The sequence below is a fragment of the Anolis sagrei genome, chromosome X (assembly GCF_037176765.1).
Source record: "Anolis sagrei isolate rAnoSag1 chromosome X, rAnoSag1.mat, whole genome shotgun sequence".
Taxonomy (NCBI): Eukaryota; Metazoa; Chordata; class Lepidosauria; order Squamata; family Dactyloidae; genus Anolis; species Anolis sagrei.
In genome coordinates, this window is record NC_090034.1 from 21,124,726 (window position 1) to 21,139,095 (window position 14,370).

General features: G+C 44.5%; 1 protein-coding gene across 1 annotated transcript in view; it reads right to left on the reverse strand.

Moving 5' to 3' along the window:
- The window catches only part of PKD1 (polycystin 1, transient receptor potential channel interacting), a 106,208-nt gene that overhangs the window by 47,794 nt on the left and 44,044 nt on the right, over positions 1-14,370 (reverse strand). The window contains exons 8-15 of the mRNA XM_060785804.2: positions 11,374-11,489; positions 11,159-11,285; positions 9,660-9,922; positions 7,289-8,029; positions 5,768-5,899; positions 5,050-5,225; positions 4,345-4,478; positions 71-3,696 (exon numbers count right to left, since the gene is read on the reverse strand). Coding sequence (XP_060641787.2) covers positions 71-3,696; positions 4,345-4,478; positions 5,050-5,225; positions 5,768-5,899; positions 7,289-8,029; positions 9,660-9,922; positions 11,159-11,285; positions 11,374-11,489 — 5,315 coding nt within the window. The remainder of the gene's footprint in view (positions 1-70; positions 3,697-4,344; positions 4,479-5,049; positions 5,226-5,767; positions 5,900-7,288; positions 8,030-9,659; positions 9,923-11,158; positions 11,286-11,373; positions 11,490-14,370) is intronic.

The following is a 14,370-nucleotide window of genomic DNA, read 5'->3' on the forward strand; positions in this document are numbered from 1 at the left end:
AATACCTGGAGAGCCGAAGTTTGCCCATGACTTCTCTCAATCCCCAAAGGAAACCCAAAGGCCCACTTACTTTGGAGGACGACACGCAGGACCAGCTGTACTGCAGTGGCGTCTGTTCTCCGTCCTCCAAGTTGGGGTCATAGGACTTCCCTCCGTCCAGGACCAAGTCCTGGGTGCTGGACCACACGCGGTAGGAGCCCCCTTCAATGATGGGCACCAGCTTGTTGGGCAGAACAGTCACATTGGCAAAGGTGCTCTTGGACAGTGGCGTGTCCCCAAACGAGACCAGAAACTTGAAGCAGTAGTTGCCCAAGTCCAGAGCCAGTTTGGGGATGACCAGCTGGGGCCGGCTGGCATCCACGTGGAGGAGCTGGACCTTGTCGGCATTGCTCATCTGCAGGCAGCTTGGGGCTCGGTAGATCTCCCACAGGTAGGCCGTCTTGTAGCTGGTGCAGCCACGCAGGTTGATCTGGGCCTCCAGGTAGTTCTTCTGTGACCGCTTCATAACCACCTGCGCGGGTAAAGCCAGCTCAGCTTCGGGCTCCTCACACTCTAGCACTCGGACTGTGATGGTCAGCTGGGCGAAGGAGGAGCTGATGAGATTGCTGGCATTCACCTCCACCAGGTAATCTCCAGGTTGTAGGTAAGTATGGCCGACAGAAGCTACGTCAGTCCTGAGAACTGGAGAGCCATCCCCAAAGCGCCACCAGAAGCCAACCTGCCGAGCATTGGGCCTCACAGACACGACGAACGATGTCGTCCGGTTGGCGAAAGGCTTGACTGGCAGGAGAGAGAGTTGCGTGATGAGGTCTTGGACTTGAATCACAATGGTTACATTCAAGCTGCCCAAGAGGTTGGAAGCCTGGAGGTGAATGTCAAGTCGACCGGCAACCTGTGGAGTGTAAGAGATGATGGGGCCTTCTAAAATGGCCACTCTGGAACGGCCTCCATCTTCCATCAAGGTGAGGCGCCACCTGTATGACACCCGTGAGCCGGCCTCAACCTCCGCTGCGAAGTGTCTTTCCACCCCGGTGGGAGTGCCTTGCTCGCAGCAGTCCACAAGCCTCAAGCCACGGACAGCCTCCAACACCACAACATGGACCTCTGTGCGGACCACACTGACGTAGTTCTCAGCTCTCACTTGGACCATGTAATCTCCCACTTGGGTGAAGGTATAGGTGAAGTTGGAAGTGTTCAGGACTACCGACTGGTTTCCTACAATGCTCACTTCATATTTCACAGAGGAACCAGAGGACATTCCGATGGAGAAGGAGGCCTCTTCGCCGGGCTCCAGCACCCTTTTGCTCACGCTGAGCCTTAGGTCCCGAATCGCGTCCTGCACTGTCAGGTTATGGCAGGCACCTTCCCAGCTGACGTCATTGGAGGCGTTGAGGCAAACGGAGAAGAACCCAGGTGTCGGGAAAGTCAGGGCCACTCTTTGCCCGGATATCGTTCCGTTGGGCATCTTCCACACCCAGGACACGTCAGACCCACTTTCAAGCTCTCCGGAGAAGTTCACCACGGAGCCAGACTCAATGTAAGTGCAGTTGGGCCTTAGGGTCCTGATCCGCAGGCCCGTCACTGGCTCTTGGACGAAGACCATGAGCGTGGCGTTTGTGGAACCCAACTTGTTTTCTGCTTCAACAGTGACTACTTTAGCCCCAGGGCTTTGGAAAAAGTGTGTGATGATTGAGAAGACAGTGGTGAGAGGGACTTCATTTTCTAGGTACCATGTATACTCCAGTCCTGTCCCAGCGGAGACGGTAGCACTTATGTTGATGGAAGCATTCACGGCAACAGGGTTGGGAAATGCCACCAGCTTCAAGACGCCCACTGGCTCAATGAACTCTATTGTCTTGTTCACGGCCAAAGTGCCCAGCATGTTTGTGGCTTTCAGGTGGACTATGTAGATGCCGGCGTCCAGAATAACCAAGGAAAACGTCTTCCCAGTGAATGTTTGCACAGAGTGGCTCTCTTTCATGACGGCCCAACTGTAGGAGATGTTCGTCCCATCTCTGATGTTTGCTTGCAGCTGCAGTGTCTTGTTGGTGGGGAAATAGGTGTCGTCCAGGAGGCCAGTGCCCACAATGTGCAGCCCTTCGATTTGCTGCAAGACATAGATGAAGATGCTGTCTTGCAAACAGCCAATCTCGTTCTCGGCGGTCACGATGACATTGAATGTCCCAATAGAACGGAAAGTGTAAGAGATGGTGGAGGAACCAAGGATGGGAGTGCAACGGTCGCACAAGATCCAAGAGTATCGGATGGCGGTGCCAGCAAGGAGTGTGGCCGTGAAGCTGACTGAGCCATTCAGAGGCACCACGGTTCGACTGGCATTTATGCTTAGGCCCTGGAGGCGCCTCTTGACCGTCACGTTCACCCTCGCCTCATGGAAGCTCACCTCGTTCCAGGCCTTTAAACTAACTGCGTAGATGCCACTCTTATTGTAGGAATGGGTGATGAACTTCCCCAGCTGAGTTGTGCCATCCCCGAAGTCCCACAGATACCTGACTTTAGTCCCACTCACATTGGCAGAGAATAGGTAGACCTGGTTGACTTCCAAGACCTTGGAGGCATTGGACTCAATCCGGGCCACTCCAACCGGCTCCTGGACTTCCACCAAGGCCGAGTCATTGTTGAAAGACACGTTATTGGAGACGGTCACCACAACTAAGTAGACACCTGGGGCTTTGTACGTGTAGCTCACTTCCGTCCCTCCAAACTTAACAGAGTCATTGGCCCCAAAATCCCAGTGGTAACGGTAAGGATATAGCGGCAAGGCCGTGACTTGGAATTTGCTCTCGTTGCCGAGCATCACAATCGGGGGCTTGGCGAACAGTGTGACATTAGTGACCTCCGGCTCCACACACACCTCTGGGTAATAATGGATCGTGTCGACCTTGCTGGAGATGGCCAGCGAGAGGGAGAAGATGCCAAAGCGGGTGAAGTTGTGCCTCACTGTCGGGTCGCCATAGACGGTGACATTGGGGGAGCCATCCCCGAACATCCAGTCAAAAGAGTAGTCCTCAGGATTGCCGGAGACGTAGGCAGTGAGCTGGACATCGGGATGCTCCACAATACAAGCAGAAGGCTCGAATTTGAAGACCATCAGCAAAAACACCTGGATGGGCACGGCTCGGGAAACCGAGTTTACCGGATTCATGGCCGTTACGTTGACGGTGGCATTCATCTCTTTCAAGTAGCTGTGATTTACTGACGCCTCCAAGGTTTCCACAACCGTCCCATCGCCCAGATCGAATATCCAAGTGATGTTGTCCCCCGTTTCCAGTGAAGCGCTTATCTCGAGCGGCATCAAGACCTCGATCGCCTCCTCCAGAGTCACCTGCAACCCTGTTATCTCTTCAAAGACACGGTAAGACCGGAATGTGTCTATGGTGCTAATGGTGTTGTTGGCTCTGAGACTGATGGTGTATATTCCTTTGGCATTGTAGGTATGGACTATAGTTGGCTGGCTTTCCACATATACCGTAGAGTCATCTCCAAAATCCCAGATGTAAGAGACCCCATATCCAGATGGCACAGGGTGAGCCTTGAAAGTGACTGGGCGACCTGCCACCAAAACATCTGCATCGGCTTGCATTGTCAGATCCATCAAATATGAGTAAATGTGGATCGGGACCGAATAAGTCAGGTTCTCAAATTCATTGTAGACGACGACAGTCAGAGTATATTCACCTGCAAAGTGGGACAGAGAAGAGAAATTGCTTCCGGTAAAGTATACATGTTCCACAGTGATATATATGTAAAACATCAAAAAGAACTATGTCATTTGGGATCTCCCCAGAATATTATCTCACTCTCCTAAATAGATATTTTATATCCATTCATGCAGGGACCCATATTGGGAGAAAGGTGAGATAGAAATTAGATAATGACCTAAATGCATGACAAATGTATGATATGTTTTGGTTGCATATTTGGAAAAAACGGAGATGCAATGCCTGAATTGTATACGGATGTCCTTTGGGTTTGCCAATTTGAGTAATAAGTATAAAATGCCATCAATATTAGGAACAGAATGGTTTTGTTTCCATTTGTTCTCCATAGAGTCAAGCAGACATAAAAAGAACTAAGATCAGGAGTTGCCTGGGTTTTGCCTCCTCAAATAAAAGCATAATAATAATACTAATACTAAGAATAATAATAACAACTGTCCTAGACACATCGAAGTGTCCAACATGTAATCAAATACAAAAGCTAGCAGAGTGATCTTGTTTGCTGTGCATTAATCTTGTTATTTATCAAATAATAATAATAATAATAATAATACTTTTAGGGCAGTGAATACCACGCCTTGCATTCAAATATTGACCCTCTTCTCACCTGGCTCCTGGTAGGTATGAGACACATTATGCCCAATGACAACCTGATGGACAGTGGGATCAGGAACAAGGAAGGAGTCATTGTATGGGGGACAAAATTGGGAAAAAGCACTGTTGCCGTCACCAAAATCCCACCTGGAGAAGGAAAAAGTTATGCAATACATTGATCAGTTGTTAACCAGATAACCAAAAGTGCATAAACTTCATTTTGTCCTCTGCTAGAAACCCCAAAAGTTTCCCAATTCAACCTGGACGTTTTTCAGGCTACGTGGCCAAGCACTTTGGCAGGTTTTTCCAAAATTGGGACTTCTTTGGTTTCAAAAGTTTTACCAGAACTCTGCTTTGGCCTTACATCACCCCAAATGGACAGATATATATCAGCCAAAAGCAGGTGAGGACAAACAAGGCACAGTGTAGTCATGTCCAACCTTTGGTTCTCCAGGCGTTTTGTTGGACTCCAGCTCCCAGAATCCCTGACCATTGGACAAGCTGGTAATATGGGCTTTTGGGAGTCTGAGTACTGGCACCTGGAGGACCAAATGTTTTGAGACCAGGGTTCAAATCCCCACTCAAGTTATGGAAACCCTCTCTTAGGTTTGGAGAGCACACTGTACTCTTTGGCAGAAGAAAGGTCTTGGGAAATGACAGCTCCCAAGATCCTAAGGTGGGTACAAACCGCCTCCCTCCTCCAGTGCAGGTGACTCACAGGAAGGTGGCCTTCACGGCAGAGTCCACCCAGACAGAAGCGGCCAAGTCCAGGGTGCTGTTCTGCGAGGCGCGCTGGGGCACCTCAGAGACCAGGAGGTCCTTCATCCGGTTCATTTTCTCCACGGTGATGTTGTAGTCCACTGTGACGTTACTGACGTGGTTGGAGGCCGTGAGCTGCATGGAGATAACATAGACATCCAGTTCATCAACAACCCAAAGAGCAAATAACACTCTCTTGGCCTCAAGGAAAGAACAGGCCCAAGCTTTGCTGATGAAAGGCTCAACTGGTGTCATTGTTTGAATATTGAGGATTTTTGGGAACTAGGTTCGACTCCCCCCTTGACCTTGGAAATCCTGGGCAAGTCGCACTCTCTGAATACTATTATTATCAATATGTTTATTTATACCCCGCTTTTTCTCTCCACAAGAAACCTCAGAGGAAGGCTATGGCCAAGCTCTCTCTAAGCTCATTTTAATGGTGGCCATAACATGTTGTTTGCTAAGGCATAAAACTTATAAAAACAACTGTCACTTGCACTGTTTACCATCAAAACGCCATTTTTTCCAAACCAGAGTTGGATTCCCACTGTTCGATGTTCCCTGGAGTGAATATCTGCCTCCAAATATAAGATGGGGTGAATCGCAGACTTCCAAAGGGAAAGGGATTGGCAAGAATTCCTGCTTTTGCACCCATATCCAAGCAAAGCTTGACTCACCGACAGCTTGTAGATGGCCGGGACCTGGTAGATGACGTGGAAGACTTCGTTGTAGAAGGTGAAAGAGGGCTTGTCATCCACCGTCCACCGAAAGGTCACATCGGATCCAGCATCCATCACAGGAACATACGTCTGCAAGGGAATGGCGGAAACGGGGCATGGATTCAAAACAGGGCATTTGGGCCAACTTTTTTCATAGACAAAAGTCAACTTCCAATGGAATCGCTTGTTCCTCCAATGCAACCCTATGGCCAACATCCATTGGAATCTCTAGTTCCTCCAATGCAATGCTATGGTCAACTTCAATGGAATTTCTAGTTCTTCCAATGCAACCCTATGGTAAATTTCTAATGGAATTTCTAGTTACTCCAATGCAACCCTATGGCCAACTTCCAACGGACTCCTCTTGTTTTTCCAAAGCAACCCTATGGTCAACTTCAATGGAACCTGTAGTTCCTTTCTATGGTCAACTTCAGTGGATTTCCTAGTTCCTTCAATACAATCCTATGGTCAACTTCAATGGAACCTGTAGTTCCTTTCTATGATCAACTTCAATGGAATCTCTAGTTCTTCCAATACAATCCTATGACCAACTTTGAGTAGAATCTCTAGTTCCTACCCATGATTGACTTCCAATGGAATCTCTAGTTCCTCCAATGCAACCCTATGGCCAACTGCGAGGAGAATCTCTATTTCTTCCAATGCAACCCTATGACCAACTGCGAGTAGAATCTCTAGTTCCTACCCATGATTGACTTCCAATGGAATCTCTAGTTCAGGGGTCCTCAAACTATGGCCCGCGGGCTGAATACGGCCCTCCAAGGTCATTTACCCGGCCCTCACTCAGGCGCAACCTAAGTCTGAAATGACTTGAAAGCACACAACAACAATCCTTTCTCATCATCCAAAAGCAGGGCCACACTTCCCATTGAAATACTAAGTTTATATTGTTAAAATTGTACTTCATTTTAATTACTGTATTGTTTTTAAGTGTTTTTTGCACTACAAATAAAATATGTGCAGTGTGCATGGCAATTCATTCATGCTTTTTTCAAATTATAATCCAGCCCTCCAAAAGTTTGTGGGACTGTGACCTGGCCCTCCGTTTAAAAAGTTTGTGGATCCTTGCTCTAGTTCCTCCAATGCAACCCTATGACCAACTTCGAGGAGAATCTCTATTCTTCCAATCCAACCCTATGACCAACTTTGTGTAAAATCTCTAGTTCCTACCCATGATTGACTTCCAATGGAATCTCTAGTTCCTCCAATGCAACCCTATGGCCAACTTCAAGGAGAATCTCTAGTTATTCCAATGCAACCCTATGACCAACTTCGAGTAGAATCTCTAGTTCCTACCCATGATTGACTTCTAATGGAATCTCTAGTTCCTCCAATGCAACCCTGTGGCCAATTTTGAGTAGAATCTCTAGTTCCTTTCTATGGTCAACTGCCGATGGAATCTTTAGTTTCTCTAATGCAACCCTATGGCCAACTTCCAGTGGGATCTTTTTGGGGGCTCACCACACGGCTGTTGAGCAGGATCCTCGACTCAGGGTCTGGCGTGGCGTGCAGCCCCCGGATGCCCTCCTCAGCCTTGACCACCACGGTGAGGTTCTGGGTGCTGACAGCGTTCTCTGCCTGCAGGACGATGCTAGTCCCGTTCTCCTCGATGCCCTCCAAGAAAACACCCGCGAACCATGTGTCATCTGTTTCAGGGCCACATTCAACCACTGACGCTGGGCAGTTCTTCTCAAAAAGGGTGCTGTGATTGCTGCCAATCCAACGAACAGTGGTGTTCGCCCCACCTGAGGAGATCTTGACCACTAGAAACGTATGGTTGGCCTCTACATAAATGATGCCACCTTGTTCAGCTGGGGAGACAACCCGCAAACCGGAGATAGGTGACTCAATCCCAAAATCGCAGGATACGTTGGCCCCAAAGACATTGTTACTTATGGAGGCCCGCAGGGTGTAAAAGCCTGGCGACGGGACACCAAAGTTCTCCTTCCAAATGATGGGTGCCACCTCCTCCGTGGTGCAGAGGAGCCGGAATTCACACTCAGAGCCATTGTGCCACTTGGAAGCACAGAAGGATGGGTGGAAATCCGTTTCCCAGGCAGAAGAGTTCCAGGAAAAGTAACTCGTTGGTGAAGATGGCGCCTGGTCCTGGTGGCAAAGGAGGAACGCGCCTGGTCCTGCATCATGCTGGATGCTCAACGTGTCATTCGGCCCAATGGAGATGTCCTTGTTTTTGAAGTGAAGCTGCAAAAGGAGGCACCATACTTTCATCGAGACCCAATACAGAACTCTCAAGTTATGTTATTCAGAGATACATCAAACAGGTAATAAAGACTGGGGGGATGGATATTGTTTTTGTGATGTGTGCTAAGGAAGGCATTTAATTTCTTTGTGCAATAGTACAATGACAATAAAGCTATTCTATTCTAATGATAATGATAATAATGTTGCTAACAATAATAGTAAAAATAATAATAATATAAATGATAATGATGATAATGACAATAATAATGACAATAATATTGATGATAAGCAAAGGGCAGCGGGGATGCTAATAATAATCATGATGATGATAATAATAATAATAATTATGATTAAGGTAAAGGTATTCCCCTGACATTAAGTCCAGTCATGTCCAACTCTTGGGGTTGGTGCTCATTTCCATTTCTAAGCCGAAGAGCCGGCGTTGTCCGTAGACACCTCCAAGGTCATGTGGCCAGCATGACTGCATGGAGCGCCGTTACCTTCCCGCCAGAGCGGTACCTAGGTTGGCAGAAGCTGGGGCTAACAGCGGGAGCTCACGCCACTCCCCAGATTCGAACTTGCAACCTTTAGGTCAACAAGTTTAGCAGTTCAGCGGTTTAACCCACTGCGCCACCGTGGGCTCTCATAATTATGATTATAATAATGATAATAATAATGATGATCATACAATAATAATGATAATACTAATATAATGATGATGATAATGATAATAACAAGATGATAATAACAATGATAATAATTAAAATAATGATAATAGTAATAATTATAATAATGATAGTGATATTACAATGATGATAATGATAATAATGATAATAATAGGTAAATTATGATTAAGGTAAAGGTAAAAGTATTCCCCTGACATTAAGTCTAGTCGTGTCCGACTCTGGGGGGTAGTGCTCATCTCCATTTCTAAGCCAAAGAGCCGGTGTTGTCCATAGATGCCTCCAAGGTCATGTGGCCAGCATGACTGCATGGAGCGCTGCTCCCTTCCCACAGAAGATGTTCCTACTGATCTACTCACATTTGCATGTTTTTGAAATGCTAGGTTGGCAGAAGCTGGGCCTAACAGCGGGAGCACACACCGCTCCATGGATTTGAACCGGTGACCTTTCAGTTAACCCACTGCGCCACCAGGGGACCCATAATGACAATAATAATAACATTACTCCGTCATTTCCGTTTGCATATTATTAATATTATTACCATTATGATTACCATTTTCAATTATAACAATGATATTGGTAATAGTATATAATAATATTAATAATATGAAAAGGGCAATGACGGATGCTATCTTCGGAATTTGGAAATTTTCCTATTTTTTAGTCTTTCATTCCCCAAAAAATCTTCTTAGGGGAACTCTTGTCCTAAAAGAAGTTCTTTCCAAGCTCAAACTCTTGTGGGTCAATATTATTATTATTGCTCTTCTCAAGGGGAAAAATGAATAAAACTAAACGACTTATCAGGACTTCTTCGTATATTTCAAAAGTTTGAAGCCTTAAGACTTTAAACTTGGAAACTTCGTTCACTTCTTTGGGTCAAAATAAATGGGGAGAAGCATTATCCTAGGACAGTGAGTAATTATTATGATTATGATTATTATGCATACCAGATACAGCATGGAGGGTCCTGGCGGCACGATGAAAAGGGACTCCTGGACCTGGACCATGGTAGGAGGATTGAGGCAGCGGTGAGCGATGGGAGATGGAGTGCTGGCCATTGAACTGTTGGTACACGCTCCAAATTTGTTGCAGCATCCTCCCAGAGGCAGGCAAGAGTTGGTCAGTTGGCACCAATAGGACCCAGATGGACAGTCCATTTGCAGCTGCATCTCTTGCAAGGGATCCGTGCCGTTCCGTTCTTCCTTGCATCCTGAAAAGGAAAAACTTCCCATCACAACGGAATAATCCTAACACTATTCCCCATTATCCCAGCACCTGAGGATAGCATATTTATAGAGTGAATCCCTGCTCAGCCATAGAAACCCATTGTGATGGCTTTGGGCAAGTCATACCCTCCCAGTGTAGAATTAATGCGCTTTTACGGCTATGGAAATCCTGGGAGTTGTAGTTTCACAAAGTCTTTGAGCCTTCCCTAGGAGCTTTCTTTTAGAACGTGAATGTGCTTTTGACACCCTTGGAACCGCCATGGCTCAATGCTATGGAAAATCCTGGGAGTTGTAGTTCTGCAAGGTCCATAGCCTATTCTGGGTGCATCTTCACTATTACAATGAATATAATTTGACCCCATTGTAACTGGTATGGAAAATCCTGGGAGTTGTACTTTCACATGGTCTGTAGCCTATTCTGGGTGCACCTGCATTATTACAATGAATGTAATTTAAGCCCATTGTAACTGCTATGGAATCCTGGGAGTTGTAGCCTCCACTAATGAAGAGTCCTGGGGCCTCGGCGAACTACAAATCCCAGGATCCCAGAGGCAGTGCCAGTGCGGTGAAATCAGTATCGAATTGCATCCAATTCTACAGTTTTGATGTACCCAGCAAAGGCTAAGGAATTTTGGGAAACTATAACTCCCAGGATCCCACAGAAACTGAAAGCAGATAAAGCTCAAGATCTTCAGAAAACTACAACTCCCAGGATCCCATAGCACTGAGCCAGGGTCATGAAAGGGCCAGAAAACTGTACTCATTCTACTGTGCAGGTGCGCCTTCTGGCAGAGAAAGCTAAAGTCTTTGGAAAACTATAACTTTCAGAATACTGCAGCACTGAAAGCAGAAAAAGCTGAAATTCTTGGGAAACTACAACTCTCAAGAACCCATAGTATTGATTCAAGGTGGTGAAAGTGGCCTAAATCTGCACTCATTCTTCAGTGCAAATTATTATAATAATAATATGCATCCTCATACTTAGAGCATTTTTGTGTCACAAACTATGTTGAATGGGTTGATTCTCAAGAATGTCTTCATTAAAAACTATAGCAAAATGTGCTGCAGGATGATGTCCCCCCCACAAAAACAAAATTTGTGCAGTTTTTCCATGTTTTTATGATAGAATCAATTGGGAAATGACATGTATAATCCAGGAACAGAAATTGTGTTAGATAGGATTTCAAATAGGAGAATCAATGGGATTTCGAAGCTCTCACCTTTTCCATGTGCCAGACGGTGTAAACGGAAGCGGACCTGGACGTGCCGCTGCAACTCCCGAGTCGCCATCTCCAAAGCCAATAGAAAACCCTCTCTTGGGGATGTCAATGTGGGAAACACTAAGGTCTGGAAGGGGGAAGAAAACCCAAAATGTTCCAAATAATGCCCTTGGTTGGACTACATCTCCCAAAATATGGATCCTTGAGCTGCTCACCTCTATAGTTCCCAATGGTGCCGAGAGCTCTTCCGTTTCGGTGACATTTCCCGTCGGTAGGTAGGATCCAAATGTATTGGCACCCAGGTAGAAATGCTCAGCATTTAAAACAATCTCTATTTGGGGAAAGAAATAGAATAAACATTACAATGCATACAATCCATGGCTTTGCAAACATAATGCTTTGCAATGATCTCTCCCTTGGAGAGAATGCATAAAGCAACCCATAACTGGGCTGCAAATGCCATCAACCCAAGGAATGTCTTCATTCGGGGACCATTTCATCCTAGATGTTCTGTTTTTATTCCAGAATGGACATCCCAGGGTTCCTTTCTCTCTCCAAATTTGCATGACCCCGCCAACTGCCTCTCACTTAACCCTTTTCTACCTGTTCCTATGGCATAAAATACTGGAGGGGTTTGGGGGGGGGGATGACTTGCCCACACGGGAGTTGTAGTTCTCCTGGCATCCAAAGATATTACCGAACTACCCAAAACAAACAGTGCCTTTCTCAAGTAACCCGGGCATCGCCAGGTCCCCAAGGTAGTAATGTAATAAAATGCGGCATTATATATATTTTTCAAATGGTTGAAATACAGTTAAAATCAATGTAGAGTCATTTCCTCCTTTGAGAAATATTGAGATAAATATAAAAATACAAGAATTTAATTTTGAAATTGTTTGCATAAATATTACACATAAGTATGCTTTAATCTCAAATATATTTATCTGCATTTAGCAGAAATGGATACAATTAATATATTATAATATTTTCAAAAGTCCGTTGTGTTTTTTCTCTCTATCTATCTATCTATCTATCTATCTATCTATCTAAATAAATAAATAAATAAAATGTTTATTTGTGGGATTAACATAACTCAAAAACCACTGGACGAATTGCCACCAAATGTGGACACAATACACCTATCAGGCCAGCGAGTGACCATCACTCATAAAAACACTGAAAAATACAGCAGAAATGACTTAAAAAGCCAAAAAAACAAAAATTACATTACAAAGCATGTGCAAAACCATAAATATACACAAACATACACACACTCATATATACACACACACAAAACACATATACATAGACTGGGCCACAGCAATGCGTGGCAGGGGACGGCTAGTATCTATATAAATAAAAATGTAATGTTTGTTTGTGGGATTAACATAACTCAAAAACCACTGGGCGAATTGATACCAAATTTGGACACAATACACCTCTCAGGCCAACAAGTGACCATCACTCATAAAAAATACTGAAAAACACAGCAGAAGAGACTTAAAAAACCAAAAAATAAAAAATACATTACAACGAATGCGCAACACCACATATACACAAATATACACACACATATACACATATATACACATACAAAATACATATACACAGACTGGGCCACAGCAACGCATGGCAGGGGACGGCTAGTATGTGTGTATATATATATAAAAATGGAGAGGAAAGGCCTGGGAAAAAGCTATGGGGACAGAGAATTATGGGATTATAATAATATCTATACACATAATATAATAATAATATACTCATAATAAAAGTGGAAATATGCATGTGTGTATGTGGCGGAGTGTCCACTTACATATTCAAGCTCCTGCCTCCACAAACAGCTATAGCTCCCACCACTCAGGAGACACCAATGGCCCTCCCTCCAATGATATTGCAGGTTATAGTGAATGCCATGAACATGTACAAGAGCCCTGCCACTATCCTCCACAAACACCATACTGCCCACCACCCAAATGGAGGCTTTCATACAGGGACAATTTCATCTTAAATTTTATGTGTTTCCTCCACCACAGCCATCCCAGTATTCCTTACTCTCTCCAAAGGAGTAGAATTTCCATGATGCCGCCCACTGCCTCTCTCTTAACCCTTTCCTGTTCTTTTCTATGACACACAGAGAAAACAGAGGCATTGATCAGCAACTGAACATACTAGAGAGGTTTGGGGAGAATTCACCATGATTTATAGGAGTTGTAAGTACTGGGATGTATAGTTCACCTGCAAACTAAGAGAACTCTGAACACCACCAACAATGGACCGGGAACTAACTTGGAACAGGACCCCCAAGACAAAAAATACTGGAGGTCTTTGAGGGAAATTCACCTTGATTTGGGGGACTTCTAGTTCGCCTACATTCCAAGAGCACTGAGAACCCAAACACTGATGGATCTGGACCAAACTTGACACGCATACCTGATATGGCCAAATTTGATTACTGGAGGGGACTGACCTTAATTTCTGGGATCTGTAGTTCACCTAAAACCAGAGAAACTGTGACCCTCAGTAATGATGGACCTGGATCAAACTTTGTCATAAAGAATCCCATGACTAACAAAATATACTGGAGGGGTTTGAGGGGACTGACTCATAATGGTGGGAGTTGTAGTTTACCCTGCAGCCAGAGACCACACTGGACCCCACCAATGATGCATCTAGAACAAACTTGCCCAACATAACCAACTTTTAAGTGCTCATGGAGTTTTTTGGGGTTAACCTGGCATGATGTGAGTTGTAGTTCACCCACAACCTTATGCATTTTGTACAATTAAAAAAATGACTTTTTCAAATAATATGGCTGGTACCCAAGCTAGTAAATAATAAAAATATATAATCCTATAATTATTGGTACTAAATATAATTTAACATTACTATTATAAATAATAGTACCACACTTTGAGCCTTAGGGAGAGGAAGTTGTTATTATTATTATTATATTTATTATTATTATAATTATATTTATTATTATATTTATTATTATTTACAGGCAGATGATGTTTTTTTATTCTGCAACTTGCCTTGAGCCTTGAGGAGAGACGATTAAGGAATAAATTATTATTATTATATTATAATAGTAATACTATTATATTTATTATTATTTACAGGCAGATAATAATTAATTTTTAATTATTATTTTTATTCTGCAACTTGCCTTGAGTCATGAGGAGAGGTGAGTAAGAAATAAATGATGATTATTG